Here is a 15,448-nt window from a genome sequence, read left to right as displayed (position 1 = left end):
ACTCCCAGGGGGAGGGGGGAACTTACTCTAGGAAAAGCCATGTCTCTCTCCCCCAGGGTGGGGGGACCTGTGTTGGAGGAGGGGTGTTGGGGGCCCCCTTCCATGACTCTGTCCCCCTGGGGAGGTAGGACAGGGCTGGGCTTCCCTCTCATCCTCCCCCCCCAATCTCCTTTCACCTCCCTCCCTCCCGCCAGCTCCACAATTTTTCGGTGTTTCTCTGTACATAGCTCTCTGGCGGGATAGGGGAGGAAGGATGGATGGGGTTTGGGGTGGGTAGGCCGTGGGAGGGGAGAAGTCCCTCCCTGGCACCCCCTCCTCCCTGACTGCTGTCCCCTACTCAGCCTTGCCCCCTCATCCCTTCTTGCGTTTGGTATTGAGATTCTTCCCAGATTCCACCCTTCTTTCTTTTGTATGGACAGTTCCCCTTCAGTCCCATCCTTCTACACACATACACCCAGCCGGGGCCAAATTTATACTTATATAAAAGTTGTAAATATGTGAAATTTTATCCCTGTGCCCTTTCCTCTGCTTTCCCCACTTCAGGCCCTACCCCTGGCCCTTTTCCTCTCTTCTTTGGCTGTTGTAATTATCTGGGGTTTGTACTGTACATATCGGGGTGTGTGTGTGTGGGCTGGGGGCGACCCCCCTCTGTACAGAGCTTCCTGGCCCCCTCCCCCCCGACCCTCCCCTTCCCTCCCCCCACCCCCTTCAGGGTAGGGAGATGCTCTTTCTACCCGTTTTATTTTGTTTTCTCGTTCTCCCCGCCCCAGTCCCAGCCTTCTCTATCCCCCACCACTGTCCCCTTTTCTCCACTCCCAGCCCCATTTCCTTTTTTTCTGGAGTGTGTGGTGAAACAGAAAAATCATGTTTAATAAACGGAGATTGTTCTTTTATCGCTGCACTGACTTTATTAGCCTGGGCTCTCCAGATTGACCAGCAGGTGATGAGAACTGCTTTTTAGTTGCAATGCTGTGTATTAAACCTGGAACCTTCCACGTGCCCTGGAACCAAGCCGTATATCTCTGCCTTGATGCTATGATCTCATTGTCTGCGATCACCCTCCCATTCAGCGAGATTTATTCTGTTTTAGAGCAGGGGTTCAGCTCTCCTCTCACCCACTGCTTCACATAGCTCTAAGGAGCAGGGATGGTATTTGATGAGAGTTCCAGTATAAATCTACGTTTATTCTTTAAAAGAAATTACCTATAAATAAGGCTTATTTAAATTGTTGGTTAAAATTCTTACGTGCGAGTAGTGAAAAATAAAACCAAACTGATTCCTTAGTAAATCCGGGATCCACGCCCTCTACTTGCCAGCCCAATGATTCTTGCCAGCCTCCGATTCCCCGCATGGAAACAGGACGGGAACACCTACCTCTCATGGTTGGTGGTAGAACACGAAATAATGGGGGTAAGTGCCCATCCCACACAATAGGTACCCAATTAATTTTGCCCCTTTCCGCACCTGCTGGGGCGGGCGCTACTCTTAATTACCAGGAAACGTAGCTTTCCCGGGCGACCGAAGGGCTGCGCTCTACTGAGAACCAGCTCCGGAGCCTCCGCGGCTGCCGGGACTCTGCAGCACCTGACAAGGCCAACCGCCGACGTCTGGGGATCAGCGGCCTCCTACCAGCCCCGCCTTTCTCGCCAGCATAACCAATCATCACGAGGTTTGTAGGACGCCGCTCTCCTATTGGCTTCAGTCCTAGCTCCGCCCTGCGCACGCGGCGGCGGTGACCGACGGAGAGGCCGTGGCTTCCGGCCCGGAACGACGCTGTAGCTGAAAGGGTCCAGAGAAGTCTGATCCGGTTGTGTAACGGTGGGGGCGTGTCGGAGGGGAAGGCTACCGGGTCCAGATTCGTGGTGTCGGAGGCTTGCCGCGAGCCTGCTTCTGTGTGCACCCTGAAACGGATCGGAGCGGCGGGGCAGGAGCCGCCCGCGGCTGGCGAGGTCAGGCTTCGCTGAAGGATTACCTCCTCATCTCCCTCGGGGCCTGGAAGTTAAACCCCGGTTGGTGTTTTGTTGTTGTTGTTGTTGTTTTTTTTTTTTCCCAGGGTGAGCGGGACTGATCTGCAGAAAGTGTCACTTACTGAAATTTCCAATTGTTAGTTGGGGGCAGTTGTTTGAGAAGACAAGGGGAACTTTGTCCAGGGTTTCTGTGACTCCTGTTTCTTTTTTCCACAGCTTTTGTCTACCCCCAAATTCCCATTTCTTCCCGATCCTCTGGGATTTTTCCGAGGAGCCCATGGATACCTCGACACCTTTACCTCCTGCACCCACCTCCCCAATCTGCAATCCAGCCCCTCGGACAATCCAGATCGAGTTCCCTCAACATAGCTCGTCTTTGCTGGAATCCCTGAACCGCCATAGGCTAGAGGGAAAGTTCTGTGATGTGTCGCTTCTGGTGCAGGGCCGGGAACTTAGAGCTCATAAAGCAGTGTTGGCTGCTGCTTCTCCCTACTTCCATGACAAGCTGCTTCTTGGGGATGCACCTCGTCTCACCTTGCCAAGTGTCATTGAAGCTGATGCCTTTGAAGGGCTACTTCAGCTCATTTATTCAGGGCGCCTTCGACTTCCCCTGGATGCTCTCCCTGCCCATCTCCTGGTAGCCAGTGGCCTTCAGATGTGGCAAGTAGTAGATCAGTGTTCAGAGATTCTTAGAGAACTAGAAAGTTCAGGTGGTGGAATTTCAGCTCGTGGAGCAACCTCCTACCATGCACTTCTTTCCACCACGTCCTCATCTGGAGGCTGGTGTATTCGCTCTTCCCCTTTTCAGACCCCAGTGCAGTCCTCTGCTTCTACTGAGAGTCCTGCATCCACTGAAAGCCCGGTGGGAGGGGAGGAGAGTGAACTAGGAGAGGTGTTACAAATTCAGGTGGAGGAGGAGGAGGAGGAGGAGGAGGAAGAAGAGGAGGAGGAGGAAGAGGAAGACCAGGGATCAGCAGCTACACTCTCTCAAACTCCTCAACCACAGAGAGTGTCAGGAGGTTTTCCCCGGGCTCGTGGATCCCACCCAGTACCCATATCTGCTACTCCCCGCAGGCTTCCAGAGAGTGAGAGCGCATCACTTGAACCTCCTGCCCCACCTACTGCACTACCCCCCAAAATTTTCTATATCAAGCAGGAACCCTTTGAGCCTAAGGAAGAGATATCAGGAAGTGGAACTCAGTCTGGAGGAGCAAAGGAGGAAACCAAAGTGTTTCCTGGGGGAGACACTGAAGGGAATGGGGAGCTGAGATTCTTATTGCCCTCAGGAGCAGGGGCAACATCTGGGGGAGGGAGTCCATCCTGGAAGCCAGTGGATCTTCATGGAAATGAAATCTTGTCAGGGGGTGGAGGACCTGGGGGAGCAGGGCAGGCTGTACATGGGCCTGTGAAGCTAGGGGGAGCACCCCCTGCAGATGGAAAACGCTTTGGTTGCTTGTGTGGGAAGCGCTTTGCAGTCAAGCCAAAGCGTGACAGGCACATCATGCTGACCTTCAGCCTTCGGCCTTTTGGCTGTGGCATCTGCAACAAGCGCTTCAAGTTGAAGCACCATCTGACCGAGCACATGAAGACCCATGCTGGAGCCCTGCATGCCTGTCCTCATTGTGGCCGTCGGTTCCGTGTCCATGCCTGTTTCCTTCGCCACCGAGACTTGTGCAAGGGTCAGGGCTGGGCCACTGCCCACTGGACTTACAAGTGATTGCTGAGGCCATACACTAAATTGTAGAACAAGATAGCCACTGCTGCTGATGCTTACTTACCCTTCCCTACCCTAGTCTTGGATCTTGTAATCATGTCAAGAGATTAGATATATTATGGACCCCTTATTCTTGAGTATAGACCTCAAACTGGCAGGTTGGGAAGCTCAGATTTCTCACCTCAGATTTTTACTAATCACTCTATAGAAAAGTGTTTTATAGGCCATACTTAAATTGATCACTTGGCCATCTTGGACTTTCTTTTTGTAGCGTTGATATCATTGAGGAAACTAGATTTCAGATTAGAAGGCTATTTAGTGAAAGAAGAGTTAGAGCAAAATGAAATGATGATAAAGGTTTTTTTTTATTTAGTTTCCACAAGAAGTTAAAGGAGCTGGTCTCCAACTAGGGATATGTTTAATTTGGAATGCTAGTAATTCAGTAACTAAGCTCTAAGTTTTCCTTTCCCTTGTCATTGCTGGAATGATGTGAGCAGAGTTCTTTTTATGTTTAAAAAAAAAAAAAAAGTTCTCCCCTCCCTCACCCCCTACCTCCCAGTACAGGGGATGAAACCTAGGTCCTTTCCCACTAGAGCAGTGCTCTACCACTGAGCTACACCCCCAGCTCCTATGTACTTTTTTATTGAACCCTTCCAAAATCCCTTCAGAGTGAACGTTCCTTTCTCACCAGTGGACACCTTCCCAACATCTTGTTTTTAATGTAGGTGAGCACTTTAACAGGTTGAGCATTCCAGGTGTCATTTCTAGAACCTTCTTTATTAGAGGATAATCCCCCTGCAGCCTGTGCCTCTCGTTTACCTTTGACCACTGATAATTTGTATATTGATCACAGGTGATTGTGAACTCAGGAGATGGCAACTGACCTAAAATGCTGTCAGAGTAGCACTGCTCTGAACAATTGCCATGGTCAGAGGGACTCAGGGCTAAGACTGCATATGCTGAAGGCTAAGGAGTAACTGTGCAAGGGGAGCACGCCACCTTTTCATTCCACCCACATTTGAGACAGCCCCTCTGTTGAGAGGTGGAGGCATAAATATTGGAATCGGGGTGGAGGGAAATTTTACAGTTACTTAATTTCTTCTAATAAACTTTGCCCTGAAATCTAAAGTGACAGTGGACTGGATTGAGTCATTTGTGTGGAAGAGATGAGAACAGAGCTTCAGAGACAAGTGTTTTGCAGCTTGGCAGTGGTGGGAGAACGGGATGTTTTCACAGGTAATTCATAGAGAACACTGTCCTGGACTTAACCTTGAGTAACCTTACCTTTCAGACTTTATACCCCAGGTGTCTTCTTTTTTTTTTTTGAAGGGGTGGACCCACTTTCATTATTTATTTATTTATTACAATACTGGGAATTGAATCCAGGGGCATTTTATCAGTAAGCTCCATCCCCAGCCCTTTGTATTTTTTTTTTTTTTTTTTTTTTTTTTTTTTTTGGGCTTAATCATACTGTTCTCTTTATTTTTGTGTATTTGTGAGAATTTCCATAATAAAATATTTTTAAAATTGAGTTTTGTTTTGATAGTGTTATACTATAAAACATCAAAAATTTCCTTCTTTATGAAGATTTCCAGACAGAAAAATAGAATTTTCTGATGGACCATTAATTAGTACATTAACTTAAATCTTCTAACAGTTATTTAGAAACTGACAACAAAAAAATAATTTTTAAAAGATTGTACAAATTACTGTTACTATATCAATAAAAGACCACCAAAAGTTGGAATTTTAAGCCAAAAGCAGAAAGGTTTGATAAATCTAACATTAAATCTAGGTAAGGGTGTGGGCTCTAGAGTCATTAAGATCTAGGTGTATAATCTGTTAGTCCTAAATATTTTTTGGCAGATCATTTAATTTCTGTGAACCTCAGGAACCATGTCTATAATGTGAGGATAAGATTTCTTGATTAGTAAAGCACTGACCACAGGGCCTGGCACGTGGTAAGTACTCAATAAAGGATTCCAGTAAATCTACTACCCCATTTCGGTATAAAATGCATATTTTTCCATATTCTAACATCTCTGAAATTGAGATGTATCCTATAATTGATGGCATTAATTCAAGGAGTTTTCCTTTCTTAGTGGTATATAATAAGATAATGGAGCATTATAACAAATTGATAGCGTCTAACATTCAATATAACATGGAATATCAAACATGATAAAGCTATATTCCCAATTTCTACTTTAAGACTATTCTGAATAATGATTATGATTTAAAAAAATTTCAAAAGCTGAGCAAAATATTTTCAATACATCATGAACAGAACAATTTTGAGACAATAATTTTGTAAAAAATGGTTTATCAATTCCATTTTTGTATAAAACATATGGGAGAAACCTAGCCAATCAACACACACTGTCACCACATGAAAAGGTACTTTATCAAACTTTGAGTCTAAGAACATACAAATGTTTCTTTTAGCATGTCTACAGTAATTGTCTATGCCTTTCCATTTAACTGTTTTTAAAAATTCCACATATCCCCACTGTTATCTTCTGTCCCAGTTACAGTACAATGACGGGGAGGAAGAGGATTGGTTAAAACAACCCTCTAAGCAGTTTTCTGCTGTCCCTTCTTTCCAATCAGAGATTTGTGGATATGAGGGATCACACCACCCCCAGCTATGGTAGCCTTGATAAGAGAATCCAATTCTTCATCACCACGGATTGCAAGCTGCAAGTGACGTGGAGTAATACGCTTTACTTTGAGATCCTTGGAAGCATTACCTGCCAGCTCCAGCACCTCAGCAGTGAGGTACTCCAGAATCGCAGCACTATATACGGCAGCAGTGGCACCCACCCGTCCATGGCTTGTGGTACGAGTCTTCAAGTGTCTGTGGATGCGGCCCACAGGAAACTGTAGTCCAGCTCTTTGTGAGCGAGACACTGCCTTGGCCTTGGCCTTCCCACTATCCTTTCCAGCTTTGCCTCCAGCCATGGTCTCGGCCGCCTCTGCCTTCGCTGGGCCGCGCGACCACCCGCTGCCGCCCCGCGCCGCCGCAGCCGCTCTCGCCCCAGCCCTTTGTATTTTTTACTTTAACTTGTCCTCATGCCTCAGCCTCCCTAGTCACTGGGATTACAAGTGTCTGCCACTAAGCCTGACTTACGTGATTTTTACCCATGAGATCCCTCAATTTTCTGTATTATGTATAACATTTGGTTTATTCTACAAACAGTGCAAAGCATTGTGCTAGACTGTGATTAATACTGTGCCCTCAAAGAGTTTACAACTACTAAGCTAGATAAGTAATTGCTTGTTGCGGGCCACCATGAACAGGAACTGAACATGTAGGAGCTGAGCAAGTACCCTTAGCCTTGAACAATAAAGGTGTGGAACTGGCTTGTTAGCAGCACGGAAGCAAGTGGACCTCAGCTTCGCTCAGCCAGCAATTACAGCTCATTTGGGTGGAACCTGCTTGAGTGTCTTCCTCCCAATAAATAGGGCTTCAGGCTCTCTCTTTTGCCTGCCTCTCTTGCCACACTTGGAGCTGGGGCAGAGGAGCCTACACAGAACCACAAGAAAAAGGTACTTTCTCTATCTGCGTGGTTATTTAGTTCTAGCCCAATTCACCTGGAGTGACCCTGACTGATTTAGACTTGTGTTGTGGCAATTACTATGTAGTGTAAGTCCATGATAGTGGGCTGAGTGTGGTGGTACATGCCTATGATCCCAGCAGCTCAGGGGGCTGAGACAGGAGGATCACAAGTTCAAGATCAGCCTCAGCAATTTAGCAAGGCCCTAAGAAACTTTGTGAGACCCTATCTCAAAATAAATAATAGCTCAGTGGTAAAGAACCCCTGATTTTATCTCCAGTACCAAAAAATATAAATAAATAAAATTATTAGGTATGAGGTATGGTACTGAAGGAAATGCAAGGCTCAATGGGCAAGGTAGCACACACCTGTAATCCCAACAAGTTGGCAGGTTGAGTTAGGAGAACAGAGCTGGGTTCAATTCCCAGTCTCACAAGAAAGAAAGCAGGGAATGAAAAATGAGACTTGGTGACCGAGACAGTGAATTTTCCCAAATTTGTCAGACTAAAAAGAGTCAGGCCATTGTCCCATTCCTATGGTAAGGACTGTGAACAAACCGGGAAAGGGGGCAGGGAAAGATTTGGGTCAACTACAGTCCCACCTGCCTGCCATTCTTGACACATATTCTCTAAGTGGCTATATGTGGCCATCAGGGTCCTTTGGTTGTAGGCATGGACACAGGCTCTGACTAACCTTATCAAATTGGGAATTTGTGGAAAACGTGGGGTGGCTCCTGGAATGGAAGGAAGGACCTAAGCATCAGCTTTCAGAAGGACAAGACCTGAAAAAAATTAAAAAATAAGGACAAGAACTGGGTCAGGCGCAGGGGTTGTGGCTCAGAGGTAGAGCGCTTGCCTAGCATGTGCAAAGCCCTGGGTTCGATCCTCAGCACCACATAAAAATAACAATAAAAATAAAGATATTGTGTCCAACTACAACTAAAAAAAAAGAAAACAATAAAATATATTTTAAAAAGAACTGGGTCAGTCCCAGAGATCCATGGAGCAGGAATTCATGGGCATATATTTTGAGGTGGTGACCCATTCCTGTTTTTTGTTTTGTTTTGTTTTGGACTGGGGATTGAACTCAGCGGCACTCAACCACTGAGCTACACCCCCAGCCCTATTTTGTATTTTATTTAGAAACAGGGTCTCACTGAGTTGCCTAGCACCTCATTTTTGCTGAGGCTGGCTTTGATCACGATCCTCAGTGGTATGTGCCACTGCGCCCAACTCTATTCTTTCCTTTTTTTGGTTTGTTTTTGGTGCTGAAGATTGAAGCCAAGGCCTTGTACATATTTAAGCATGTGCTCCACCACTGAGTTATACCCACAACCCGGAGTCTTGTTTCTTGTGTCACTCGTCTAAAGATATAACTTCCTAGTAAAGAACTTTAAGCCTCATGTTCTCTCTCTGGCCAGAGCACCCTGATCATATGTCTCATCAATATGACAACAAGTAGGCATGGAATCTTCAAAGGGAAATGAAATTCCTGGGACAGAAGAATGAAGAATGGGTACAGCAATCTCCATTTATTTCCCATATGGAGATCCTGAAAGCCTCAGATAAACCTGGTACTTTGTGTGTGTTCAAGAAATGTTAAGCTTACCCTATGTACTTATATAACTATACCACCGGTGGGATTCTACATCATGTATAACCAGAAGAATGAGAAATTATACGCCATTATATATGATGTATCAAAGTACATTCTACTTTTATGTGTAACTAATTTAAACAAATTTAAAAAGTTGAAAAAAAAATGTTAAGCTGAAAACAGGCACAGAGGCACATTCCTGTAATCCCAGCAGCTGGGGGTTCAGGCTAAGGCAAGAGGCTCCCATGTTCAAAGCCAGCCTCAGCAATTTACTGAGGCCTCAAGCAATTTAGGGAGAACTTTAAAAAAAAATGTTTGAAAAGAGCTGGGGATGTGGGGCTGGGGTTGTGGCTCAGCGGTGGAGCGCTCACCTAGTATGCGCGGGGCCCTGGGTTCGATCCTTGTACCACATAAAAATAAATAAAATAAAGGTAAGGAAATAAACATTTAAAAGGGAGGGGGGCTGGGGATGTTCTCCATGGCTAAGCACCTCCTGGTACCAAAAGAAAAAAATATGTTAAACCTACCCAACTTCCTCCTACCTCTGCCTGCTGAACTTAAGACAGAACTACTCCCTTCCTCTCTTTAATTCCTATAACACTTTGTTATTAACTTTTTTAAAAATCATTTTTAGTTGTCAATGGATTATTTTTTATTTATTCATTTATTCATTCATTCATCCATTTATTTATTTATTTATATGTGGTGCTGAGCATTTACCCCAGGACCTCACACACGCCAGGCAAGTGCTCTGCCACTGAGCCACAACCCCAGCCCTGTTATTAACTTTCATCAAACCAATTAAAATACCTTGCTAGCATATTTTAAGTTTTTAGATATTCAGAAAACAAATTCCATAATATATTTTGCTTTAATATACCCGTGTTCTCTCTGCCTCTGTTCTTTTCTCCTGATAGTGAAAGAGATGCCCTCTGTCCAAGGCTAGCATCATTCCCCTTCCCCCATTCTTTTAATTATCCACTCTTCTGTGTCTGCACCCTCTCTGTCTCTGTAGTTGCTTATTAGTGTTACCATGCTCATGGGTTTGTGAGAATTGATGAAAATACTTAGAACAGTGCTTACACACTAACCACTCAGTATCTGTTACTAATATGAATAAGAACAGTAGTCACCAGTTCCCCACAACTTAAATCAGTTCTCCCAGGGAGGGATTATATATATGGAAGGAAGTATATGTTCAACTAAGTTGGAAATTGGCATGCAGTACTCAGTAAGGATTTGTTGTGGTTGTTATTACCTGGCTCATCAATGCTGGATTCCAGGACTTTTTATGCTGTCTTCTAACTTAATACTCCTGAGTGGTTTTATCCACTCTTTTTAAGTAGTGATATCTGTATGTCTCCAGTTTTCCTGACCCCCAAACCCACTTGGATTTTTTCCTTCTTCCCTTAACAATAAGTGCAAGCTGTGTACCAGATACTGCTGTGAAGAGCAGAAGGTACTATAGGGACTCGGACCCTGGATGTTTAAACCAGCTACGTAGCTACTTTATAGACATCTCAAGCTGAATGTGTCTAGAATGTTCTGCTACCCATAATCAACTGCTCCTCCACTGTGTCCAGCTTTGGCAATGGTTCCACCATCCACACAAATGCCAGAGATTAACACCTGGGAAGCTCCCTTAACCCCTCTCTTTTACTTCCATATTTGTCCTACTAATTCCTTCTTCTAAATATTCCAATTCCTGGATGCATTTCTTCATCTTCACTACTACCACTGCAGCCTCTGCTGGTTGTCTTTTGTCTTGCTTCCCTTCATATTTCACTGTATGCAATATGGTCAGAGTTAACTTTCTTTTTTTTTTTTTTTTTGGTACTGGGAATTGTACTCAGGGGCACTCGGCCACTGTATTAGTTGTGGAGCAGGCTGAACAAATGTTAGCTGTAGGGTGGGCTGAATACTCCACCCCCCTCTGTCTGGTTCCTTATCACTTGTTTGCCTCAAGTCTGATCACTCAACCCCACTCAAGGCTGAACACTCAGCCCCCACACCTGGCCCCTGCCCAATCTGCCTGAGGGCAGAAGATGACACCCTTAGCAACTACTGTATGATCCAATCACTGTACACCATCAAGGTAGCCTGCAGACCCAGAGACCCCCATTAGATTTTGGCTATAAAAACTGTCTCCTGCAGGCTCGCTCCCCCATCTTCTCTTCCACTCCTGCTCGATCTCTCTTTGCCTGTTCTCTCCCTCTCTCGCTTTTTCTCTTCCTTCCCTGTTAATCAGACACCACCACAATAAAGATCTCTTGGTCACTCCAAGTGTTGTGGTCACTTTCCTTTCACACTGAGCCACATTCCAGCCCTATTTTGTATATATATATTTTTTATTTAGAGACAAGATCTCACTGAGTTGCTTAGCACCTTGCCGTTGCTAAGGCTGGCTTTGAACAACTCCCCATCCTCCTGTCTCAGCCTCCAGAGCTGTTGGGATTACAGGTATGGTCCACTGCTCCCACCCAGAGTGAACTTTCTAAAGCAAAGGATACTGTTGCACCAGGCCAGAGTGAACTTTCTAAAGCAAAAGACACTGTTGTGCTGTGAGAAGCCATCTGTGAATTACATGAGGGTCTTCTCTGTAAGATCAGTCGAGGCCAACAGCGACCAAAGGAGGCAGATTTAAAAAGGCCACCCAATGAGGCTTTATTTGAGATATCACTCCTGGGCGGAACTCGATCAGACTGACAGAGTGGACTAGAGAAGGGTCTGAGGAGAAACCACATGGAAACTGACTGGACTGGACTTTTATGGGGCTTAGGCAGGAAAGGAAGGGCTTGGGACAGGAAAAGGTGTTTTTAGAGTCCCTTGTCCCATTGGAGTTGGTCGGAGGAGCTGGCTGAACTCCAGGACTGGCCAAGGGGTCCTGATGATTGACAGGCGTTAGTTAGGAGATTCCGCTGATTGACAGGCATTTCTGTTGGTGCCTGATTGATGTTTCTTTCCCCGTACGGGCTGCTTTGTCCTAAGTCACTGCCACGGACTCTCTGTGGCTCTCCCACAGCAATAGATTGGCCAATGCATGTGACCTTTATCTCCACTCTGCTAGGAAGATCCCTCATAGTATCTCCAGAGATGGGCGTAACCCTTTGGAAAGTGGACAGCACAAGTTTGACCTTTTTTGGAGAAGAACATTCTATGGAAGGCCTTTGATGTTTCCTGGTAGAAATAAAGCAGGCATGGGCTTCATTTTGCCATAGTATAAAGCTCAATCCCTCTGATCGGCTTGCCAGTCCTTCCCCCACTTTTGAAACTACTGTCTGCTTCCTGTGATTTTTTTCACTGTTCTATTTTTCTTAGCTTTTATTTCTCCATCAGCCCATTCCACCGAGGGGAACCCCATTCCACTGCCTGCAGGACGCAGGTGGAATTGCACCACTCTCCAGGTTAACCCTTTCACGAAGCCCAAGGGATCTGGTCCCATTACTGCCATCTCATTGCTCATTATGTCTCTCCTAGGCCTCTGCCTCTGCTTCTTGTGCACATCTCTCACGAAAATAATCCCAACTTATTGGATATCAGTTTAAACATTATTTCATCTAGAAATCTCCCTGACCAGGGTAGGGCCTCTGCTGTGTGGCTCTCGTATAGCTTGCAATTTCCTTTATTCAATAATTATTTGCCAGTTTCCCAGGGTCTGGTGCAGTGGACAGCTTATCTCACAAGCTTATCTTTCAGTGCAATAAAGGAAATAAAACAGGTTAGGTGGAGAGTAACCCAAGGAAAAGGAGGCCATTCCATAAGCATTGACCTAATAGACAAAGGAGGGGGAAGATGGTTCTGGCAAAATATTAGCAGATGCAAAGGCCTGGAAAGAATGTGTTGGCTTATTCAACAGGGAGACCAGTGGAACAGGAGCTACAGGGGGAAAGGAATGAGATATGATGGGACAGGTAGGCTGGGGCTGGGTCATACAGAACCTTTCAGATCATGAAAAGAAATTTTGCCACATTACTTGCAACTAAAACACTCAGGGTCACTCCAGGGGAACTGGGTTTCGCGAAATAATCACACAAGAGACAGAAATACCTTTTTCTTTGGAGATGCTGTGACCTAAGGGTCCAGAGAAAGAGAGAGACAAAGAAAGAGAGAGAGAGCGCACCTACATATGCTGACCTCTTTTAGTGAGGAGAAGCCATTCAAATGAGGCAAGGGGTCAGGTTTCAGGGGGCTGAGTCTAGCTTCTGATGTCCACTGTCAGCAGGTTGACTGACACCTGGGTAGGCCACACCCAAGGGCAGAGTAAGAGAAGGGGACACACAAAGGGCATTTTCATGGATCATTCTATCCCAAACAGGGCCAAGGGGTAATATCATAAAGGAACAGGTGAGCGTAGCTCCACCCACGGGGCTGCAGGAAGGCAAGCCTGCGCATGAAGACACATTTGGCTGCATTATTTCTACCCTCAAGGTTGGGGCTATTGTCTTCAGCAACTTAAGAAAAGCCACATCAGAGGGGATGACCAACAGTGCGGCAACCCATCAGGAGGGGGAAAATGCTGGTCACATGACGTGACGGCCTCCCACAAAATTTGGATTTGGAAGTATAATGGGAATGCTGTAAAGAGTTTTAATTAGGGGGTAATGATCTCTCTCTCTCTCTCTCTCTCTCTCTCTCTCTCTCTCTCTCTCTCAATATTTTTTAGTTGTAGGTGAACAACATTTTTTTAAAAAAATTTATTTTTATGTGGTGCTGAGGATTAAACCCAGTGCCTCAAAGGTGCTAGGCAAGTGCTCCATCACTGAGCTACAGGTCCAACCCCAGAAATGATCACTTAACCATTTAAAAATATTCCTCTACAGAGTGAATAGGGAGCTACAGTAGAAAGAAGCAGGGAGACCAAGTAGACTATTTCATTAGTGCAGATGAGTTGGGTAGAGGTAGCAGAAATGCAGAAAAGTAGATGAATTAAAGTTACTACATATGGAGGAAATTCTGACAGGACCTTCTAATGAATTAATAGATGGTGGGAAAGTCAAAATAACAAGGAAGATCTCTAGAGTTCTGGCTTGAGCCCTAAGAGGTCATTTGATGAGGGGAAGATTGGAATACAAGGACTTGGAATTGGATCATAAGCTTTCCTTAGCTAGGTCTGGTGGCACATACCTATAGGCCCAGTGATTACAGAGGCCAAGTCAGGGGGATTCCAAGTTTGAGGCCAACCTCAACAATTTAGCAAGACTAAAAACAAAGAGTTGGGGATGTAGCTCAGTGATACAACATTTGCCTAGCATGCCCACAGTTCAATCCCTCATATCTTAAACAAACAAACAAATAAATAAATAAATAGCTTTATTTCACTCACCTTAAACTATTCCAAGTTGTCCAGTGTTGTTTTAGAGCAGAATTGACAAATTTTTTCTAGAAAGTACATACTTGGGGTTTTGCCTGCCAAGAAGCAAAACCAAGCTGGGCATGATGGCCCATACCTATAATCCAGCAGCTCAGGAGGCTGAGACAGGAAGATTGAAAATTCAAAGTCAGTCTCAGCAACTTAGTGCCTGAGCAATTTAGTGAGACCTTGTCTCAAAATAAAAAATAAGAAAAACTGGGGATGTGGCTCAGTGGGAAAATGCCCCTGAGTTAATCCCTAATTTTAAAAAAACAAAGATATTATACATGCACTTAAATAACAAAATTTCCATAAATATTTTAAAATTCAATAATTGAAGCCAGGCATGGTGGCACACGCTTGTAATCCTAGCAGCTCAGGAGGCTGAGGTAGGAGGACAGCGAGTTCAAAGCCAGTCTCAGCAATTTAGTGAGGGCCTGAGCAACTCAGTGAGACCCTGCCTCTAAATAAAATACAAAAATAAGGCTGTGGATGTGGCTCAGTGGCTGAATGCCCCTGAGTTCAATCCCTAGTTCCAAAAAATAAAAATAAAAAAATCATTGAGTACAATTTTTTATAATTCTGCTCCTTATCAGGGATTCAAACTTAGTGTGGTATGTCATTAAAGTCAATCGCAAATGTCCATTTGTTAATGCTAATCTATAATGAGATTTTACATCTTTCATTTTTGAAAATGTCTGCACAGATAGGTACTACCAAATGTTAATACCAATCCAAGAGTATATTTATTTATTTATTGGTACTGGGATTAAACCCAGAAGTGCTTTGCCACTGAGCCACATCCCTAGCCGCAGCATCCCCTGCCTGTTTCTTATTTTGTTTTGTTTTGTTTTTTGTTTTTTTGAGATGGTCTCAATAAGCTGCTCAGGGCCTTGCTATATTGGTGAGGCTGGCCTCAAAATTTCAATCCTCCTGCACCACCTGAAATACAAGCATGTGACACCATGCCCAGCTATTTTTTTTTAATATTACAACTATTCAATCTTCATTACAGGCATGGAGTATAAACAAGGCAAGTAAAGCACATATCACACTCCTCCCATTTTGACATTTTATGGTATGCAGGTTGAATTCATTTACTTGAGTTGAAAGCTGGCAACAACAAATTTTTGTAATTTAGTTCTTCCTCCATAGGTACTCCAAGTATCTCAGTTCTTAAACTACACTAAGAGGGCTGAGTATGTAGCTCAGTTGGTAGTGTGCTTGCCTTGCATGCCCAAGGCCCTGGGTTCAAACCTCAGCA

General features: G+C 44.8%; 2 protein-coding genes across 2 annotated transcripts; one reads left to right on the top strand and one right to left on the bottom strand.

Annotated features, from left to right (window-relative positions):
* Positions 1-1,759: 1,759 nt before the first annotated feature.
* Positions 1,760-4,743, top strand: Zbtb9 (zinc finger and BTB domain containing 9). The gene is made up of 2 exons (XM_026383611.2): positions 1,760-2,009; positions 2,184-4,743. Exon 2 carries the CDS (start codon positions 2,245-2,247, stop codon positions 3,682-3,684), a length of 1,440 nt encoding a protein of 479 aa, XP_026239396.2. The 5' UTR covers positions 1,760-2,009; positions 2,184-2,244; the 3' UTR covers positions 3,685-4,743.
* Positions 4,744-5,551: 808 nt separating this feature from the next.
* LOC144256564 (histone H2A.V) lies at positions 5,552-6,673 on the bottom strand. Its single transcript, XM_077801756.1, has one exon. It carries the CDS (start codon positions 6,640-6,642, stop codon positions 6,256-6,258), a length of 387 nt encoding a protein of 128 aa, XP_077657882.1. The 5' UTR covers positions 6,643-6,673; the 3' UTR covers positions 5,552-6,255.
* Between the last annotated feature and the right edge of the window lie 8,775 nt (positions 6,674-15,448).

The sequence above is a fragment of the Urocitellus parryii genome, chromosome 8, assembly GCF_045843805.1.
Source record: "Urocitellus parryii isolate mUroPar1 chromosome 8, mUroPar1.hap1, whole genome shotgun sequence".
In the NCBI taxonomy this organism is placed as follows: Eukaryota; Metazoa; Chordata; class Mammalia; order Rodentia; family Sciuridae; genus Urocitellus; species Urocitellus parryii.
Note: the sequence above shows the minus strand (reverse complement) of the source record. Positions and strands in the feature narration are given on the sequence as shown.

Excerpts from the sequence above, each read along its gene's own strand:
- Zbtb9 (XM_026383611.2), top strand. The coding sequence starts at position 2,245 with ATGGATACCTCGACACCTTTACCTCCTGCACCCACCTCCCCAATCTGC.
- LOC144256564 (XM_077801756.1), bottom strand. The coding sequence starts at position 6,642 with ATGGCTGGAGGCAAAGCTGGAAAGGATAGTGGGAAGGCCAAGGCCAAG.